General features: G+C 41.7%; 1 protein-coding gene and 1 long non-coding RNA gene across 9 annotated transcripts in view; one reads left to right on the top strand and one right to left on the bottom strand.

Annotated features, from left to right (window-relative positions):
- Nucleotides 1–825: 825 nt before the first annotated feature.
- Nucleotides 826–8,773, bottom strand: LOC132499050 (uncharacterized). Its single transcript, XR_009533822.1, has 3 exons — nucleotides 7,936–8,773; nucleotides 3,394–3,639; nucleotides 826–1,934 (listed from the first exon to the last, which is right to left on the bottom strand). It is a non-coding gene; the product is annotated as an uncharacterized LOC132499050 (long non-coding RNA).
- The window catches only part of ANKRD17 (ankyrin repeat domain 17), a 163,380-nt gene continuing 154,331 nt past the window's right edge, over nucleotides 8,544–17,592 (top strand). For all 8 annotated transcript variants that reach the window (XM_060113335.1, XM_060113314.1, XM_060113325.1 and 5 more), the window contains exon 1: nucleotides 8,544–9,410. In XM_060113335.1, the coding sequence (XP_059969318.1) occupies nucleotides 9,006–9,410 (405 nt within the window). In that variant the 5' untranslated portion in view covers nucleotides 8,544–9,005. The remainder of the gene's footprint in view (nucleotides 9,411–17,592) is intronic.

Raw genomic sequence — 17,592 nt, 5'->3', positions numbered from 1 at the left:
AGCTTAAATGAGAGCAGCAGGTGTGGGAGGGAAAAAAGACAGAAACTTAGTGGCCACTTAATTAATGGACAATGGGTTAGTCTACGATCCTGGATTTCAAATGCTATCTGGACTCTACTCTCTATTACTCATAATGCCTTGGTCTGTTTTTTCTACAGGCATACCTTGCTTTGTTACATTTCACTTTACTGCTTTTTTCAGATACTGCATTTTTTTTTTTTTTTTCTTTTTGCGGTATGTGGGCCTCTCACTGTTGTGGCCTCTCCCGTTGCGGAGCACAGGCTCCGGATGCGCAGGCCCAGCGGCCATGGCTCACGGGCCCAGCCGCTCCGCGGCATATGGGATCCTCCCAGACCGGGACACGAACCCGTATCCCCTGCATCGGCAGGCGGACTCTTAACCACTGCGCCACCAGGGAGGCCCCAGATACTGCATTTTTAAAATAAAAGGTTTGTGGCAACTCTGCACTGAGCATACCTATTGGCACCACTTTTCCAATAGCATTTGCTCCCTTTGTATCTCTGTGTCACATTGTGTAATTCTCACATTTCAAACTTTTTCATTATTACTATATATGATTTGGTTATCTGTGAAACTACTTTGATGTTACTACTATGACTCGCTGAAGACTCAGATGATGGTAGCATTTTTTAGCAGTAAAGTATTTTTATTTAAAGTATAATGCTTAAACATGCTTAAGACAATGCTTTAATATGTTTAAGACAAAATGCTATTGCATACTTAATAGACTACAGTATAGTGTAAAAATAACTTTTGTAAACACTGGGAAACCAACATATTCATGACTCACTTTATTGATATTTGCTTTCTTGTAGTAGTCTGGAACCGAACCTGCAATACCTCCAAGGAATATGGTAAGGTAGGTTTGCTCCGTTGTGCCAAAGATGGTCAATGGCAGCTCTAGCCTCAGTAAAATTGTCATACATTATTCTGGAGATTGGCTTGGCTCATGTACCTATCTTTATGACAGGGGGAAAGTCACATAATTGACAGCTTTATTACATAAAGGATAGGAATCTCCTGAAAAGATGGACATACAAAAGTGTTGTTCACTACATTCTACCCTTGGCTACCTGGCACCTATACTTGTGCTTTCTTCAGTACACAGAATTTTAAAAATGCCCTAGTCTAAGACAATGTAATTATACCACGGACAACTGAAATACTCTCTTCTCCAACAGGAGACATGCCAAACTCTCATCCAATTTTTCCATCTTGCTCTTGGAAACCAAGAGTTCTAGGTGATATGCATTTCTTAAACCAGGTTTGAATGTAGCACATCATGGTACAGCATGATAAAGATAATTTTATTATATATTGGTATACACTTAAGGAAAGTAAGGGCACTCTAATTAGCTAGTAGATGAGGTTCTTGGTCAGTTAATACGTCCTTTTTTTTTTCTTTTTTTTTTTTTTGGCTGCGTTGGGTCTTCATTGCTGTGTGCAGGCTTTCTCTAGTTGAGGCGAGTGGGGGCTACTCTTTATTGTGGTGCGCGGGCTTCTCATTGTGGTGGCTTCTCTTGTTGCAGAGCAGGGGCTCTAGGTGCACAGGCTTCAGTAGTTGCAGCGTGTGGGCTCAGTAGTTGTGGCTTGTGGGCTCTAGAGAGCAGGCTCAGTAGTTGTGGCGCATGGGCTTAGTTGCTCCGTGGCATGTGGGATCTTCCCAGACCAGGGCTCGAACCTGTGCCCCATGCATTGGCAGGCGGATTCTTAACTACTGCGCCACCAGGGAAGTCCAGTTAATACGTCTTGAGTTTGTGCTCTGGAAGGTGCTCCTTGATCCCTTGCCCATACGTAAGAGGGTATTGGAATTAAGCAATCATAGGCCTTTGTTTGCAAGACTTGGTATTTTTTGTCTATACAAGTCTCTTACAACCTTAGTTGGTTGCTGGTCACCTTGCTTTTTGGTAACTCTGGCGTAGAAACCAAAAACAGAGATGGTGTGTTAATCTGTTTTCTGTCCCTTAGCAATGTGTTACAAGGTTGGAATGCAATGTCTATCCTCCAGTCAACTAAATTAACTATGTATTTCTATTTTGGTCTTTGCAACCAAAATCATAAGCTGAGCAATGAGTTTAGGGATAATGCAGCTAGGATTTATCTCTGTCCACTTGCCTCCAAGTTGCATCTCAGGGAATGGTTCCTCACAATGGGACTATTTTGTCAAACTTTGTCAGATAGGATATACACAGCAAGAGATGCATGATGTGATCAAGAATCAGGCTTTTTTCAGGGTTCCAATTATATATTTTACTGAGTTTTCAACTCCTTACCTGTGTTTGCACTAACTTTAGCTCAGGACAGAGAATATGGGTTTTCCAACCCTGTACATTGCAGGTTTAGTTGATTCTCAGTCACATGGATTACTGAATACATGCAGAAAGGGGGTGTCTTAGAAATATACAGTTAGTTGTTCCTCGGTACTCAAGGGGGACTGGTTCCAGGACCTGCCACAGATAGCAAAATCTGCAGATGCTTGGGTCCAGTAGTCAACCCTCCAGATCTGTGGATTCTGCATTTGCAGATTTAACCATGTATGTGGAGTCCCCCAGTACTGAGGGCCACTGTATTTATTTTAAAAAATTCACACAGTTTAAGGGTTAACTGTATTCTTTCTTCTGCATTCATATAGGCAGCTTGAACTGAAATGTATCCCTTTCTTGTAGGACCTTGCTAATGGACACACTGTAAAATCTTGACATTTTTCTACCAATTCCCCTAAAACGTTAACCTTGATATAGATATTGTCTAAGATCTAAAATTTAACAATTTGCTTGCTTGCTACAACATAGTAAATATTAACGAACCTCCTAGCCAGGGCCAAGGAATCGTTATCACAGTGCATGCCACCTAGACTTACCAGTTTTACATTTCAGCGTGTGTCATTTGTTGACACTGGTATTATTTTATATACTAGTCAGGAATAAAAACCCAAACCTTGCCATTTTGAGATATCTTACTCTTTTCCAGTTTAACAGTCCGTTTTGAATTTCACATCAATTTTGGATGCAAGTTCAGGGAATTCAAAGTTTAACATATTATTAGGCTTTTCTCTCTAAGATTTTATCTGGTTGCTGGAGGTAAGTCCTTCACTATCATGGCATTGTTGGAGGGGCATCTGGCTTGCTTGCTGTCTAAATTTGTTGCTGTAAGGTCTATTGTTGATACAATTTGCAATCTATTCTCTCAAAATGTGATTGTTTTTCCTCTGCCCTTACTTTAGAATTTATGGGTGTTAGTGTCTTCTCAATAGGGTCCTCTATCCAACCCAGGGATTCATACCACAGGCTGTGCCATGAGTTTTAATCACCCTGTACTGCAGCAAGCCTGTGTAAAGCAATTGCGCTCTTACTCTGAATCAAATTTACATACCTCTTAAGGAATTCTGTATCTCCTTTTCAGTTCAGTGTAGTCAAGGAACATGCAGGAGTGGGAGTGGTTATCAATGCTGCCTGGGCATCTGCTTAAACATATTATGGTGCTATTTCTACTTGATTGTAGTTGCCTGTGTTGGTCAAAGTTCCCGGAGGGAAACAGGGCCCAAGCCACAAGCTCCCTGTTTTTGAATTCCGAAGTCTTCCTGGCAGTGTCTATCCCTTACCCCTTAGGGTTTCAACTCTGAGGAGAGAGCCAAGAAACATATCTCAATTCATGAGCACTTTTTTCCTCTTGCAATACCATCAAGACTGCCTCTATTGTCTTGTAATGATTTCTTTCTCAGACATGTTCATGCCACATGGTGACCAGAGGCCACAGATAATTTAAGTTTTTGCTTAACTTCAGCCGGAGTGAGGTGCCTCTTTCTCAATAATGCTAGCCAAAATGGTGAGGTTGTCTCTGATTGGCTCCTTTTGTTAACCTGCCCATTCCTAAACCAATCCCTATGACTGAGGAATTATGGTACTTTGGTTGGCTTGATTCATGGGCTCACTCCTGTGGTATGGGAGTTAAGACCAGGAAATGGATGGTTGCACCTGGAGAAACAAGGGTAGATCTATACTAGTTAGGACAAATTCTCAAATATCAGCAGGTCACACAAGAGAATGCATAAGAGGGGCTTCCCTGGTGGCGCAGTGGTTGAGAATCTGCCTGCCAATGCAGGGGACATGGGTTCGAGCCCTGGTCTGGGAAGATCCTACATGCCGCGGAGCAACTAGGCCCGTGAGCCACAACTACTGAGCCTGCGCGTCTGGAGCCTGTGCTCCGCAATAAGAGAGGCCAAGATAGTGAGAGGCCCGCACACCACAATGAAGAGTGGCCCCCACTTGCCGCAACTAGAGAAAGCCCTGGCACAGAAACGAAGACCCAACACAGCCATAAATAAATAAATAAATTAATTAATTTAAAAAAAAGAATGCATAAGAACTCTAATACAAGTTAATAGGCAGGCAGCTATCCTCCAAGTGAAGATTCAGGAAACCAGAGTCCTTCCACCTTGTGGCTTCGCCATCTTCAACACGTGGCTTCGCCATCTTCATCACATGGCTTCCAATACAAATGCCTTAAGTTGCTGGGGAATGGGAGATGCTGGAGAACTTTTCATGTGATATTTTTTATGGACCAGAGATGCAACAGGAGCACATCACTTATACTCACATTCCACTGGTTAGAATCTAATTGGCACATCTAACTGGGAAGCCTAATTGCAAAGGAGGCTGGGAAATGGAATCTAACTGTGTGCCCAGAAGAAGAATCTAGTGTCTGCAAGAGTCCACTATTCTGATCACTAAATATCCATTTTACCTCTCTTCCCAAAGAACACATCCTACCCCAATAAAGACAACCTAAAAGTTCTATCCAGTTACTAGGTCGGGCTTAAAGTCTAGTTTTTAGGTAATGTGCAGTCCTCTTCATTAGGTCCAGATACAACCTATGAATTAAAAAACACAAGTTATCTCTAATATCACCCCAAATTCCAGGGAGCACATTGTACAGTGGTAGATCAGAAACAGGTAACTACAATACGCTCTCATTAGGAAAAGAGAAAACTGTGAGACACTAGGCAATACAGATACATAACAATGATGAAATACTGAGCAGGCACTTTGTGGTCCATCTGCTTTGAGAGTAGAGGAAGTTTTGATGAGATCGCAATCTAGTTTTGGAGAGGAATTTGTTTGTCCTCTGTCTTCTGTATGGCCCAATACTGGCCTCTGAAATGTTTTCTGCCCATTATTACCCATGGCCACGTCCTATGTGAGTATTGGGGAGTTGTAAAGCATTTATGCTCTATTTTCTACTTATGCAAGTTTGGGGTGAAACAGCTGCCTCAAGGTTTTAACACTTGAACAATATTTGAATCAGGTTCATGATTTGATCAGTAATAAAATTCCTTCAAAAATTTAGTCCTATGATTTATTTGCTTCCAGTAACTACACCCAAAGTTCTTTCTTACATAATTCTCTAACCCAATTTATTCCTTTGCTTCCTTGCCCCCGTGTCAGTTTCTCAAGAACTTCATCCCAGCCTCCTTGAGGCCATCGAAAATAATGGCCTTGGATGGAAAGGCCAAAGCCTTGATCTGATTTTTGTTCCAGCACTAAATCTTGGGAGGACTGTACTCAATGCCTCTTCTAGTTTCATTTTTTTACTGTTCCAGGTCAAGAATTCCAAATATTCCTGTGCACTTTCATTTCTGCAACTGTTTTCTGAGCTTATCTCTTTAGCAAAGTCTTGCTAAAAGTAAAATGCTAAAATGCAAAATACAGTATTACTTATACTCTTTTGAACTACTTCCTCTTATTATTGAGATTGTACTGAGCTACAGTCTCAATAGGTAGGTAATAGTTTTAACACCCATTTTGCCACTGCAAAACATGGGTCTCCTTCCAGCCTCTGATACCAGTTTCTCCAACATCTGCTGCATCATCAGTAAGCCAATACAGCATATTTTATAGCATAAAAATATGGGGTACTGTCTAAGCAGTACCCCACTTCCAGCACCAATTTCTGGGTTAGTCATGGTCATTCTAGCTCCTGTAACATATGAATTCTCAAATCTCAATTTTCTCTCTTACAAGAAGTCCAAAAAGCAGTGTTTCTAATTTGGAGGTGTCTGTCTTCCAAGTAGTAATTTAGCCATTCATGCTCCTTCTCTCTTCTGGCTCTGGCATCTTCAAAATACAGTTTTTAAGATCACCATACTCACTAGCTTCAAGTTGATGGACAAAGAGTGAAGATGGAAGGACTTCATTAAGCCTGGAAATGAGCATGTCACTTCCATTTACATTTCACTGGCTAAGTCATTCACATGACCACAAATAACTAAAGGGAAGTTGGGATATTTAGTCTAGCTGTATGCCCAGGAAGAATAAATAAGTTTCATGAATGACTAATCAAGTCTCTGTTACAAGGCTCTAAAAGGAAAAAAAAATGCTACATAAAAAGAACAGAAAGTCACTCCAGGGGCTTTGTCCATTCTAATAGGTGTGACCTTATTCTAATAGTTCCAACAAAATAATCATTTCCCTATTATATAAAAGAGTAAGAATTCATTTTCTTGTAAATAATGGGATTACTTCAGAGTATTTGTGATAGTGTGATAGGTACATAAGTTAGACTGCAGAGGGTTAATAAGTGAAATTCAGATTACAAAAAGACATTGAACGTAGAATACTCTTTAAAGCTTGGTTGTGAAGGAAAGGAAACAGAGTGGAACCACAAATGTAGAAGATTGAAGACAGAAAAGATAATAGAAGAGAACTCAGGGATTGGAACTAGAGTACAGAGGGATAATTAATCTTATATAAGAGCGGGGAGTGTCTCATTCCTCTGATATTGGAGGAAAGGAAAGATCCAGAAGTACCTAAGTTTCTAGCATTTGGAAAATTGAAGGAGTTTGTGACTAATAGTATCGATCTTCTTGTGAAGTTTGAAGTAAAGTCACATAATGAAATGTGGTTGGGATTTAAAGACTGCAAAAGTATTCTGGTGGAAAGGGAGAAAAAGGTGCTGAAGAATATTTAAGTAGGAGGGAGGAATCCAGCTGAGGTTAAGACCTAAATCTGTAGTGTTAAGATACATAATGTAGGGGCTTCCCTGGTGGCGCAGTGGTTGAGAGTCCGCCTGCCGATGTAGGGGACACGAGTTCGTGCCCCGGTCCGGAAGGGTCCCGCGTGCCGCGGAGCGGCTGGGCCTGTGAGCCATGGCCGCTGGGCCTGCGCGTCCAAAGCCTGCGCGTCCAGAGCCTGTGCTCCGCAACGGGAGAGGCTACAACAGTGAGAGGCCCGGGTACCACATACACACACACACACACACACACACACACACACAAAGATACATAATGTAGTGTACTGTTCTGCACAGAACTTAGCGACCGATGTAGGAGAGGAACAGGCAGATGATTAGCACTTCGTGTATATATTTACTATAACACTTATTACACTGTAAAGTCCCAGGAAGCAGAGACTTTTTTTTTAGATTTTACAAACTATGCACACAGTAGGCACATGAAGAATTTTTGCTTGATTTTATAAACTATGCACACAGTAGGCACATGATGAAATTTTGCTTGAATGAATTGATTCAATCATTGCCAATTCTGCCATAGTACTCTGTAGCGTACTGGCAACTGCCCACATTTCATATGGTATGCCAATGCTAAAAAGAAAAAAAAAAAGGCTAAAAAAATTCAGGCATACTCTGCTAAACTTAGCAGTCTTAAAAATGGCAACTATGTCAGCTGAGATATACTTTTTATCTTGTGCCAGTACATCTTTCTTTGATGTTTCCTTCATTTTCCTTATGCTACTGTGTTCTTACTGAACGTGAAAGGGATAATTCTGAGTTCAATAAGCTACGTATTTATTCCAAAAGTCCTGAAAGTTCTTCAGACACATACAACTGAACTCACAACCCCCATCACAATATTCCTTTCAAGAGATTCAGACAAGGATGATTACTTATGATGCTTACTTCACAGATAAAAAGCTGAGTAGGTGAGGGGTGGAAGGACTAAATCGGGGTCATTCACTGAATCGTCTGCAGAGTCTGGCACAGATTCTGCTTCCTTCTCCTGTCTTCTCCCCTTTGGAAACTTCAGAGTTGTAGTGATCTCAGACTTCATTTAGTCGAACTTCTTTATGTTACACAGGTGTAAACTCAGGTTCAGGAAGTCTGACCCAAGACTTAGTCAAAGTGGGCTCTTTCCTTTACACGACGCCATCTCTCAAGATCCACAGCCCTAACTCACCATTTGGCGGTAGGAAAAAATGGCCAGAAACGAAACTACGTACAAGAGTCCAGAACCAGGCTCCACCTCCCGGATCAGGCAGTCTGGGCCTCCAGCTAACAAAGCATCTGGTCCGTGCTTCGGTATGGGCTCCCTACCCGGCCCGGGCTGCTCCTCTCCAGCCTGCCCGCCCGCCCCCAGCACCGCAGCACTGCCCGCCCGCGGGGGCCCAAGACCCGACCCTCAAAATCTCACTTTCGTGTTTCGGCCACCCGCGCGCCACAGCTCAGGCGACGGCTGATGGCGTCACCCGTACTTCCGCCTGCGGCTGCGTTCTAGTCACCAACGAGCAAGGAAGAAGGGAGGTCTGAAGGGCTGTGTGCGGGGGAAATAGCGAGGAAAGAGAAGAAATCGGGTGTAGCGGGCGCTACGGCAGTAACCACGGCCCTCCTCTGTCCCCGGCGTCCCCCCATCGGAAGTCGCCCTAGGCACACTTCCCCCGACTCTGGGTAGTCTCCCCTCCGCTTGATCTCCCGACAACCCGGTCTCCCTCTTCGCCTCTAACCACCCCCTCCTAGCTCCCTCACACTCCCTCCCTCTCCCTCCCTCCCATCGTCAGGCTCCCCGCCCTTAGTATCGCGAGACGAGGTGAGAGCTGGCGGAGCGGCGGCGGCGGCGGCAGCAGTAGAGGTGACCGAGGCGGTGGCGGCGGAGGCGGCACCGAACGCTGTGTTGGCCCCGGTGCGGCCGAAGTCGCGGTAGAGCGTAGCCCCCACGCCCCTCCCCCGTCCGCGCCCTCCCTCTTTCCCCGGAGATGGAGAAGGCAACGGTTCCGGTGGCGGCGGCAGCTGAGGGAGAAGGGAGCCCCCCGGCGGTGGCGGCTGTGGCGGGCCCCCCCGCGGCTGCACCGGCGGCGGAGGTCGGCAGCGGTGTTGGCGGCGGCGGTGGCAGCGGGGCTTGCTCGGCCTCGTCTCCTCGTGGGATGGTGCGAGTCTGCGACCTGCTCCTGAAGAAGAAGCCGCCGCCGCAGCAACACCACAAGGCCAAGCGTAACCGGACTTGCCGACCCCCCAGCAGCAGCGAAAGCAGCAGCGACAGCGACAACAGCGGCGGCGGTGGAGGCGGCGGCGGCGGCGGCGGAGGCGGCGGCGGCGGCACCAGCAGCAACAACAGCGAGGAAGAAGAGGACGACGACGACGAGGAAGAGGAGGTTTCTGAGGCAAGGGCCTGGTTTCAAGGGAAGGAGGGAGGAAGGGAGCCTAAAGGGTAGGGGCCAAAGGTGGGAGGGGACTTGCGGTGGGACAGATTCCTGTGGGCTTGATCTGTCTTAGGGGCCAGGCTTTCCACTGCCCCCTTTCTTTCCCCGGCCGAAATTGTGAGGTGTGGACTTGTGGGGGAGGGTAGCTGACACGTGGGGGTGGGAGGACCACGGAGTGCACAGAGTTGGTGAACAGCACGCTACCCTGGCTTGGTTCACTCGGTTTAGGATGGAGGGAATCGCTTCGATTCCCTCTTTGCCCAGCCGGCGGGGTCGGCCTCGGGCCAGTAGGGCCGTGTTACTCCTGGGGCGGGGGCGGGACCAAAGCGGGAGGGGTAAGATAATAGGTAGATGAGTCTCGTGGGGAACGACTAGGAGGTTGGTAAATTTCTCCCACTTGTGAGGTGGAGGGGAGCAGTTTTGGGGGGAGGCAAGGTTGTAATGGACTCAGAGCTAAGTATTTGTGTATGTGAGAGACACGTGAGAAGCTGAGAAGCTGTACTTTTCCATACTGTTCTGCTGCAGTTTTTTTTTTTTTCATAACTATTGTGGCTGCTGAAGTAACCTTCACTTCCTCAATCTCTCAAGGATTTTGGATGAACTGATCTTATGTCCATATACATTTATATGTAACTCAGTGGATGAAAAATATGTTTGATCCTTACATGTACATACTCTTACATTTTCAAATGCTTCCTTGGTGAGGAAGAATTAAGCTAGGCCCTGTTGCTTTCCAGATAACGTCAGGCAGCCGAAGAGTCTGCTTTGGAGCCAGGCTTGGTTGTGGTGAGTTGGAATAGGAAGGCCTCTTGGTTTGTCCTAGTGATCTGGTTTCATAATAACTGTTTATAATTTTTCCTGGGTCCACAGACAGGCGGCGTTGCAGGATCTCATTCTTCAAAGAAGACCATTTAACCAAAACTCAGTAAAACATACCAACCATACTGAGAACAAGCGAAGAAGAGTTAGCCTTACTAGTTAGCAGCTCTTTTGTAACTCTTTTGTCCACTCCCTGTAATGGAAGCTCGAAAATCTTGATCTGAAGAAAGAAGTTGTAACTTAAGGCAGCAGAAGGAAAGCAGCTTTAAAGGCTGATTATAAATTAACTTATAAGAGAGAACAACTGAATTATCTAGAAGTACCACTTGCCATTTATTTTCCACAAGCATAGCTAATTTTGGTACAAGGCTGGTTTTTCGAAAATTGCATTATTGGAACTTGGGTTCCCTAATTTCAAATAGGGAAATACCTTTTAAAGAATTTGAGACTTGTCTGTTAGTAGAAGACCAGATTCTCTTTTACCTCAGACTGGATAAAGTCATATCGGTAGAGATGTAATAAATAGTTCGTGCATGTATACCAAAAAGATGGACACTCCCTGCTGTTTCATTTAGCCTACTGAATTCTAAGGGTAGGTTTGTATTGATAGATTTTGTATTGACCTAGTTGGGTGTTTCAGGATAGTGTGTTGCTCAGCCTGCATATGAAACAGTGAAGAGAAGGATGTGACAGGATCCTTATTTCCAGTAAAATCTATTATATGGTACTTAGAATCATTCAATTGTATTATTTTTACAGAGATGAGAAACATTTTAGAGATAATCTCATCTAACCCTTTTATTTTAAAAATGAGGAAAATGAGACTTTTTTTTTTTAAAGGAAACTGGTTGTGGTGGTAACAGCAAAAGTGGAAATCAGAGTTTTCTAATGATTCAAACCAGTATACTTTTCATGACAATTTATTCCCTGTATCTCTCTCCTGACCTTTTTCAAAAACTAGGCAGTCAATTGCAAGGTAACACAATCATGCAGCTATGGGCAAAATACCAATATTTTATTAAGATTTTAAATTCTCAGATAAAGTATCAAGCTCTGGTTTGGAACTTAATATGAAGTTGACTGCAGTACTTACTGAAATATTATTCTCTAAACTTCACATACCTAGATAGTTCTGTCCATTGGAATTGAGCCTAATAAGCAAAACTTTTAGTAATTCATTAAATCATGTAGAATAGGCTTAAGTTTGTAGGTGTGTTTTGTGAGTTGGGTTTGTTTTCCTTGGAAGATAGGAATGGTATATGTTGACTGATCAACTAGGGGAGTGTTTTCTTTGTTTTTAATATGCTTTATTCTGTCTTCTGTACAGTGGTGTAAACAGTGGGTTTGTCATTTGTTATGGAGCTAAGTCAGGAGAAATAAGTGGAAGAAAGCACAACCATTTGTATATATCTATACAGGTACATGATGAGGGATAAGCAGACAGAAGGACAGTATGTCTCTGCACCTACCTCCATCCTTGACCAGAATAGAGAAATAAATAAACGTAATTGTCACTGTATACTATAAGCTAAATGGATGAGTTGTGCAGTGTTTTTCATTTCATTACCATTTTATTGACATGTTAGCAGAAGTTTAACTTTCTAGAGCTAGGAAATCTTGTGACTAATACTTAATTGTACTTACTTCTTTTCTGTTATTGGCTACACAATGAAAAATATGGATAACGTCTTTGAGATTATTCTTCCAATAATTCTTCCAATAAAAATCATTGAAGGTTAAGAAGGAGTAAGAAAGGTTATAGTTTTGGGATATTTAACCTACAAAATTGGAGGATAATTTAACAAGAATATATATGTTTACTTCGATGAAACGCTAGCTGGATATTCTGTATATCTGCTGAAAGAGGGAACACTGGAAGGAAAGGAGATTGAATTTAAATAAGAGCTTTATTTGAATGTTCAAGAACAAGAATCTAATTTTTCATAAACGTTAGCATAGGTTATTGAGAATTGGATTTTCTCTTCAGTATTTCAGAATAAGGATAATCATGTTTTAGATAATTTGTGTAACTTCAGATATTCCTTTACCCACCTCCCCAATCTGATGCAAAACCTTAGATCAAAAATTGAAAATTGCAGGGGCTTCCCTGGTGGCGCAGTGGTTGAGAGTCCACCTGCCAATGCAGGGGACACGGGTTCATGCCCCGGTCCGGGAAGATCCCACATGCCGTGGAGCGGCTAAGCCTGTGAACCATGGCCGTTGAGCCTGCGCGTCCGGAGCCTGTGCTCCCCAGCGGGAGAGGCTACAACAGTGAGAGGCCCACATACTGCAAAAAAAAAAAAAAAAATTGAAAATTGCAGTAATTTTCTCAGCTTTCAATGGGTGACTAACCAATATGGAAAATAGAAATGTATTTCCCAACATAAAAGTTGTGATGCACATCTTTTCCGATTAGTGGATTTCCGATTAGATGGAGCTTGGATTCATATCTTTGGTCCATCACACACTGCGTTTGTGATCTTGGGCAAGTTACATAATCTCTCTCCAGTTTCCTTATATGTTAATGGTGATAATAGTAGATTCTATCTTATAGCATTGTTTTGAGAATTAAATTAGTTAATACAGTTTTCATGTATTCACATTTTCACCCTTACGCTGTGGTGTCGTCATATTTGTTTCATTACTCATAAATGTTTGGAGTTTCTACTATATGGTAGGAATTTTACTGTACTGAGTAAGCAACGGTGAGCAAAACTATTTTAAGACATTGATTTAAAAATACACCAATGGGGCCTCCCTGGTGGCGCAGTGGTTAAGAGTCCGCCTGCCGATGCAGGGGATACGGGTTCGTGCCCCGGTCTGGGAGGATCCCATATGCCGCGGAGCGGCTGGGCCCGTGAGCCATGGCCGCTGGGCCTGCGCGTCCGGAGCCTGTGCTCCGCAACGGGAGAGGCCACAACGGTGAGAGGCCCACGTACCGCAAAAAGAAAAAAAAAAAAAAAAAAAATACACCAATGAGGGGCTTTCCTGGTGGCGCAGTGGTTGGGAGTCCGCCTGCTGATGCAGGGGGCGCTGGTTCGGGCCCCGGTCCGGGAGGATCCCGCGTGCCGCGGAGCGGCTGGACCCGTGAGCCGTGGCCGCTGAGCCTGCGCGTCCGGAACCTGTGCTCTGCAACGGGAGCGGCCGCAGCGGTGAGAGGCCCGCGTACAGCAAAAAAAAAAAACAAAAAAAAACACCAATGATTAAATATAAGTTTGAGGAAGTATGAGAGTGAAAGCAAATGGTTAAATGTATATCCTGAATAAAGTATGTGTAAAGTATACAAATGTTCACAGGGGATATTCATACTCATTTTAAAGGCAAAGATACTGGGTTAGAATGGTTTTAGGTAACTTCATCAGGGTTACGTAGCTGGTAAGTGGCAGAGCGGACTTAACCTGTGTGTGTTTGATTCAAAGCAAAGCCTGCCTATTCATTCACTCATTCACATGCTCTGGTATGCCGTATGATGTTGAGTATGACATCAGTGATGTTGGCATTTCAGATAAGTTAAAACAAATTCAGATGGCATAAGGGAAGATAGTTTTTGGCAGTAGGACAACCACTGAAGACAAATTAGCTACCCTGAGCTTTTCTTTTCTTGTTCTGAAAAGCTCATTTAAAAAAATACAGAGAAGTACAGATAAATATATTCATATTTCCACCATTTAGAATTAACAGTTGCTAACAGAATGAAACTTTATAGTGAAAACCACCTTGTCTAGAGGCAATCTTTTTTGCTTCTCCCTGCCTTTCAAGACTTACGCTTTTTAAGGTTATCTTAGAAAAAAAAAATCCTTTTAAATAGGAGATGTTAACTTAGGGTCTGGATAGGCTGTGAATACCCTGGAGTTAAACTCAAGATTTTGTTGAAGGTGCTTATAAGTAGTAGTAGTAGTTGTTGTTGTTGTTTTTCTTCTTTTCTTCCCTTAACCTGTAGTATGTGTGTAAAACTTTCATTAGATACCATACTCAGAAGTATATGACCACCTCCTCCCTCCTTCCTACCTTGTTATTTTGAAACATTCTCACTGCGTGGTTGTGGGAAATCAGGCGAGCATTTATATGGATTGTTTAGAATTGGGAAACTTGCTTCTAAGGTAATGTGGTAATGAAGAAGGCATATTTGTGTTGTGAAGTAGGGGGTCGCAGATTTATCTGTTCTTTCTGGTAAATTAGCCCTATGCCTACTCTCTCTTCTCTTAAATCCTCATATTTTGCCTTTTAATCGATGAAGCATTTTCATCTAGTCTGCTGTGTTCTGTCAGATCCAAAGACAGAAACCTTGTCTTACACATCTCTCTATCTCCTACTGCACCGTACCATGTGTGTTATTAATAAGTCATAGCGTCTTACCTTTGCTAGGATTTGGTGAAGTCAGATCTCTGAAGTAAAAATAGTTTATAAATATATCTTATTTAGTTACTTTGGACATATTTGGGACCTCAAGTCTTTTTTATTTTTTTAAAGATTTCTTCTTTTTTGAAAATATTTATGTATTTATTTACTTGGTTGCATTGGGTCTTAGTTGCAGCAGGCAGGCCCCTTAGTTGTGGCTTGCGGGCTCCTTAATTGAGGCTCGCTGGCTCCTTAGTTGCAGCACGTAGGCTCCTTAGTTGTAGCATGCGAACTCTTAGTTGCAGTGTGCATGTGGGATCTAGTTCCCTGACCAGGGATCGAACCCGGGCCCCCTGCATTGGGAGCGCAGAGTCCTATCCACTGCGCCACCAGGGAAGTCCCTGGACCTCAAGTCTTAAGGTAACAGACCTTGGTTGCAGCTATTTATGGTGGACCCCTGTCAGATGCTTTTATGGGATTCTAATTACTCAGTTTAGTCTAGTCATTAACCTCACCAACCTAACTGGAGTTAGTATTGTGAAAGTTTTAACTGTTGAATAATCATCAAAGCAGTACATTTTGACTCCCAGAAATTCACTGGACTATTTGCTAGACTGCTTCTACTAGCATCCAAATTAGACCATCAGTTGACTAGGAGGTTGATTTTTAGGCCCTTGAGAGTATTTGCACTTATGACAGTATATTCTGCATTTTTTAAGGATAATTTAGTGGCTTAGGAAATGTGGATATAATGAGCTTCCTTATAATTTTTCCGTACTTGACCATAGACAAAGAGGAATTTTCACTTCCTAATGGTATGTGAATTAGTGCCTGCTGATACCACTTATATTTTTGTTAGGACCAATAGGGGGCACCAACATCCATGGTAACCTATGCCAAATCTGACTAACTTCCTTCAGCTTTCACCTTTTGAAAAAAGAAACAAGTCATTAGGGAATAGAAGGTGATGGGTAAATATGAATACTCTTTCTAGTGCCTGGAACCTTACCTTTCTGGTAGAGTTATGCCTATCCATTTGCCACCCAGAAGCAAAATACCCTTCCTGACTTAACGGTGTTTTTACTTCTTAACTTTTTTTTTCTTTTTTTTTTCTTTTGTCTTTTGTCTTTATTCTTATCCAGTCATGAGGGGAAGTGGAATTGTAGAGCATTATAGGTATCATTTTATCATGATTTGTAATTTGGGGTTTTAATTATTGAAAAGGGACATGCTGGAAATTTTATCTTCCCCAAGAATGCTATGAAAAAATCAATATAGACTTAATTATTGAAAGCATAAATTAGGTTGACTTCTGTCATACTATGAAACTCGTAAACATTACCTGATCTTTTTAGAGTTGACTTTTTATGTTTACTTCAGGGTGAAACTAGAGATAAAAGAGGGTCAGGTGGAAAAACATGTAAATATCACAGTACTTTAGGAATTCCTTTTGGAGCCAATATTAGTGTTTTTATAGATAATTTTGATATATAATAAAATCTCTCAAAGTATGCAGATGGATCATATTGAATTGTACTGATGGGAATGGACAACAAGATTATTGAGAATAGATTGAAAATTTTAAATAGGTTTTTGTGAGTCATGGGTAAAAAAATGTGCTTTTTTGATTAAATGGTCTGAAGCAAAGCATGCTTTTTCAGTAAAAGTTCAACATAACGTTAAACAAGATTAAATAAGGTATTAGAGATAACCAAAATCATAATTCTAATTTTAAATAATGCTAAGATACATCTGCAAAAAATAGATTATATATTTCTGCCTGCTGTACCACGAAAATGATTACTAAAACTAAGGAAGTTCTAGAGAGAGAGCTTAAAAATGATTGGAAGGTGAGGGATGGAATCCATGATCAAGGAGGACTGCTGATTATCCTTAATTATATTCTCATTGCTCTTATTATTTAATGTTCAAATTAACCAGTTACTCATACTGAGTCACAACATGAAGAAAAACGTGAGGTGTATTAGTGTTATTTCAATTTTGAAAATAAGTAAACTCATTTCTCATTTCTTGAGATTTGAAAGTATAGACTAGACATGGCAAATTTATGAAACTAGTTTGTAGCTGTGCATCTCCAGTAGGGCATATTCCCCTCCCGAGCTATCATTTGGTCTCATTTAATCTTTAATTTTTTAATCCTCCCTGCCCCCCAGTAAAAAAGAAAGGAACAGAAAAGAAAAAAGAAAAGTGGAGAAATAAAAGACCTATCCTAAAATTAATTCTTGGCTTGGTCTTTCCTCGTGGAGTGTTTTTTAATTAAAGAACATTTGAGTGAAAAATGTTTCCGAGAGATCTGTGGAAAAATTGGTTTCATCAGTTTTGAATTTGGAATAAAAAAACATTAACATGAAGTTCTGTTTTCCTTTTCTTCTTTCCTATTGCCCGGAATCTGAAACCTGAGAAGAAAAGGAAGTCTTCCTGTTTGTGTTACACCAAATCTGTTTTCAGTTCAGTCTTTGACCCCATATTGTCTTTTCCCTTCTCTGTGCCACATTCCCCCCCCCCCTTTTTTTTTTATATGAAGTTAATAACAAAAATAGTCCTGTTGCAAAGCCTCTAGTGTAGTTCTTACTAGTGTGAGATTTGGTATAGGAGTTGATTCTTTTATTTGCCAAACATTTATTGTGTATCTATGTGTGGCTGTTTTTACTATATAATAATCTCAACCATTTCCTTCTCAGGGAATATGAAAAAGTTAGCTATATTTAAAATCATAGCTCTATATAGTTAGTAAAACTTTTAAACTTGCATACGTGAAACTTAACACAGTGATGGAATTCTGTTTTTTATGATTTTTAGAAGATAAGTATCACTATTAGTATATTTTTCTAACTAAGTTTATTTAAGAGGCATTATTGAGACCTAGCATAATCACTTAGGAATTTTGAGGGTTTTGAAGAAATTGAGACATTATTCCCAGCTTCATAAAATTTAAATCTTATTGAGACAAAATTAATAATAATTT

This window comes from Mesoplodon densirostris, chromosome 1 (genome assembly GCF_025265405.1).
Source record: "Mesoplodon densirostris isolate mMesDen1 chromosome 1, mMesDen1 primary haplotype, whole genome shotgun sequence".
In the NCBI taxonomy this organism is placed as follows: Eukaryota; Metazoa; Chordata; class Mammalia; order Artiodactyla; family Ziphiidae; genus Mesoplodon; species Mesoplodon densirostris.
Note: the sequence above shows the minus strand (reverse complement) of the source record. Positions and strands in the feature narration are given on the sequence as shown.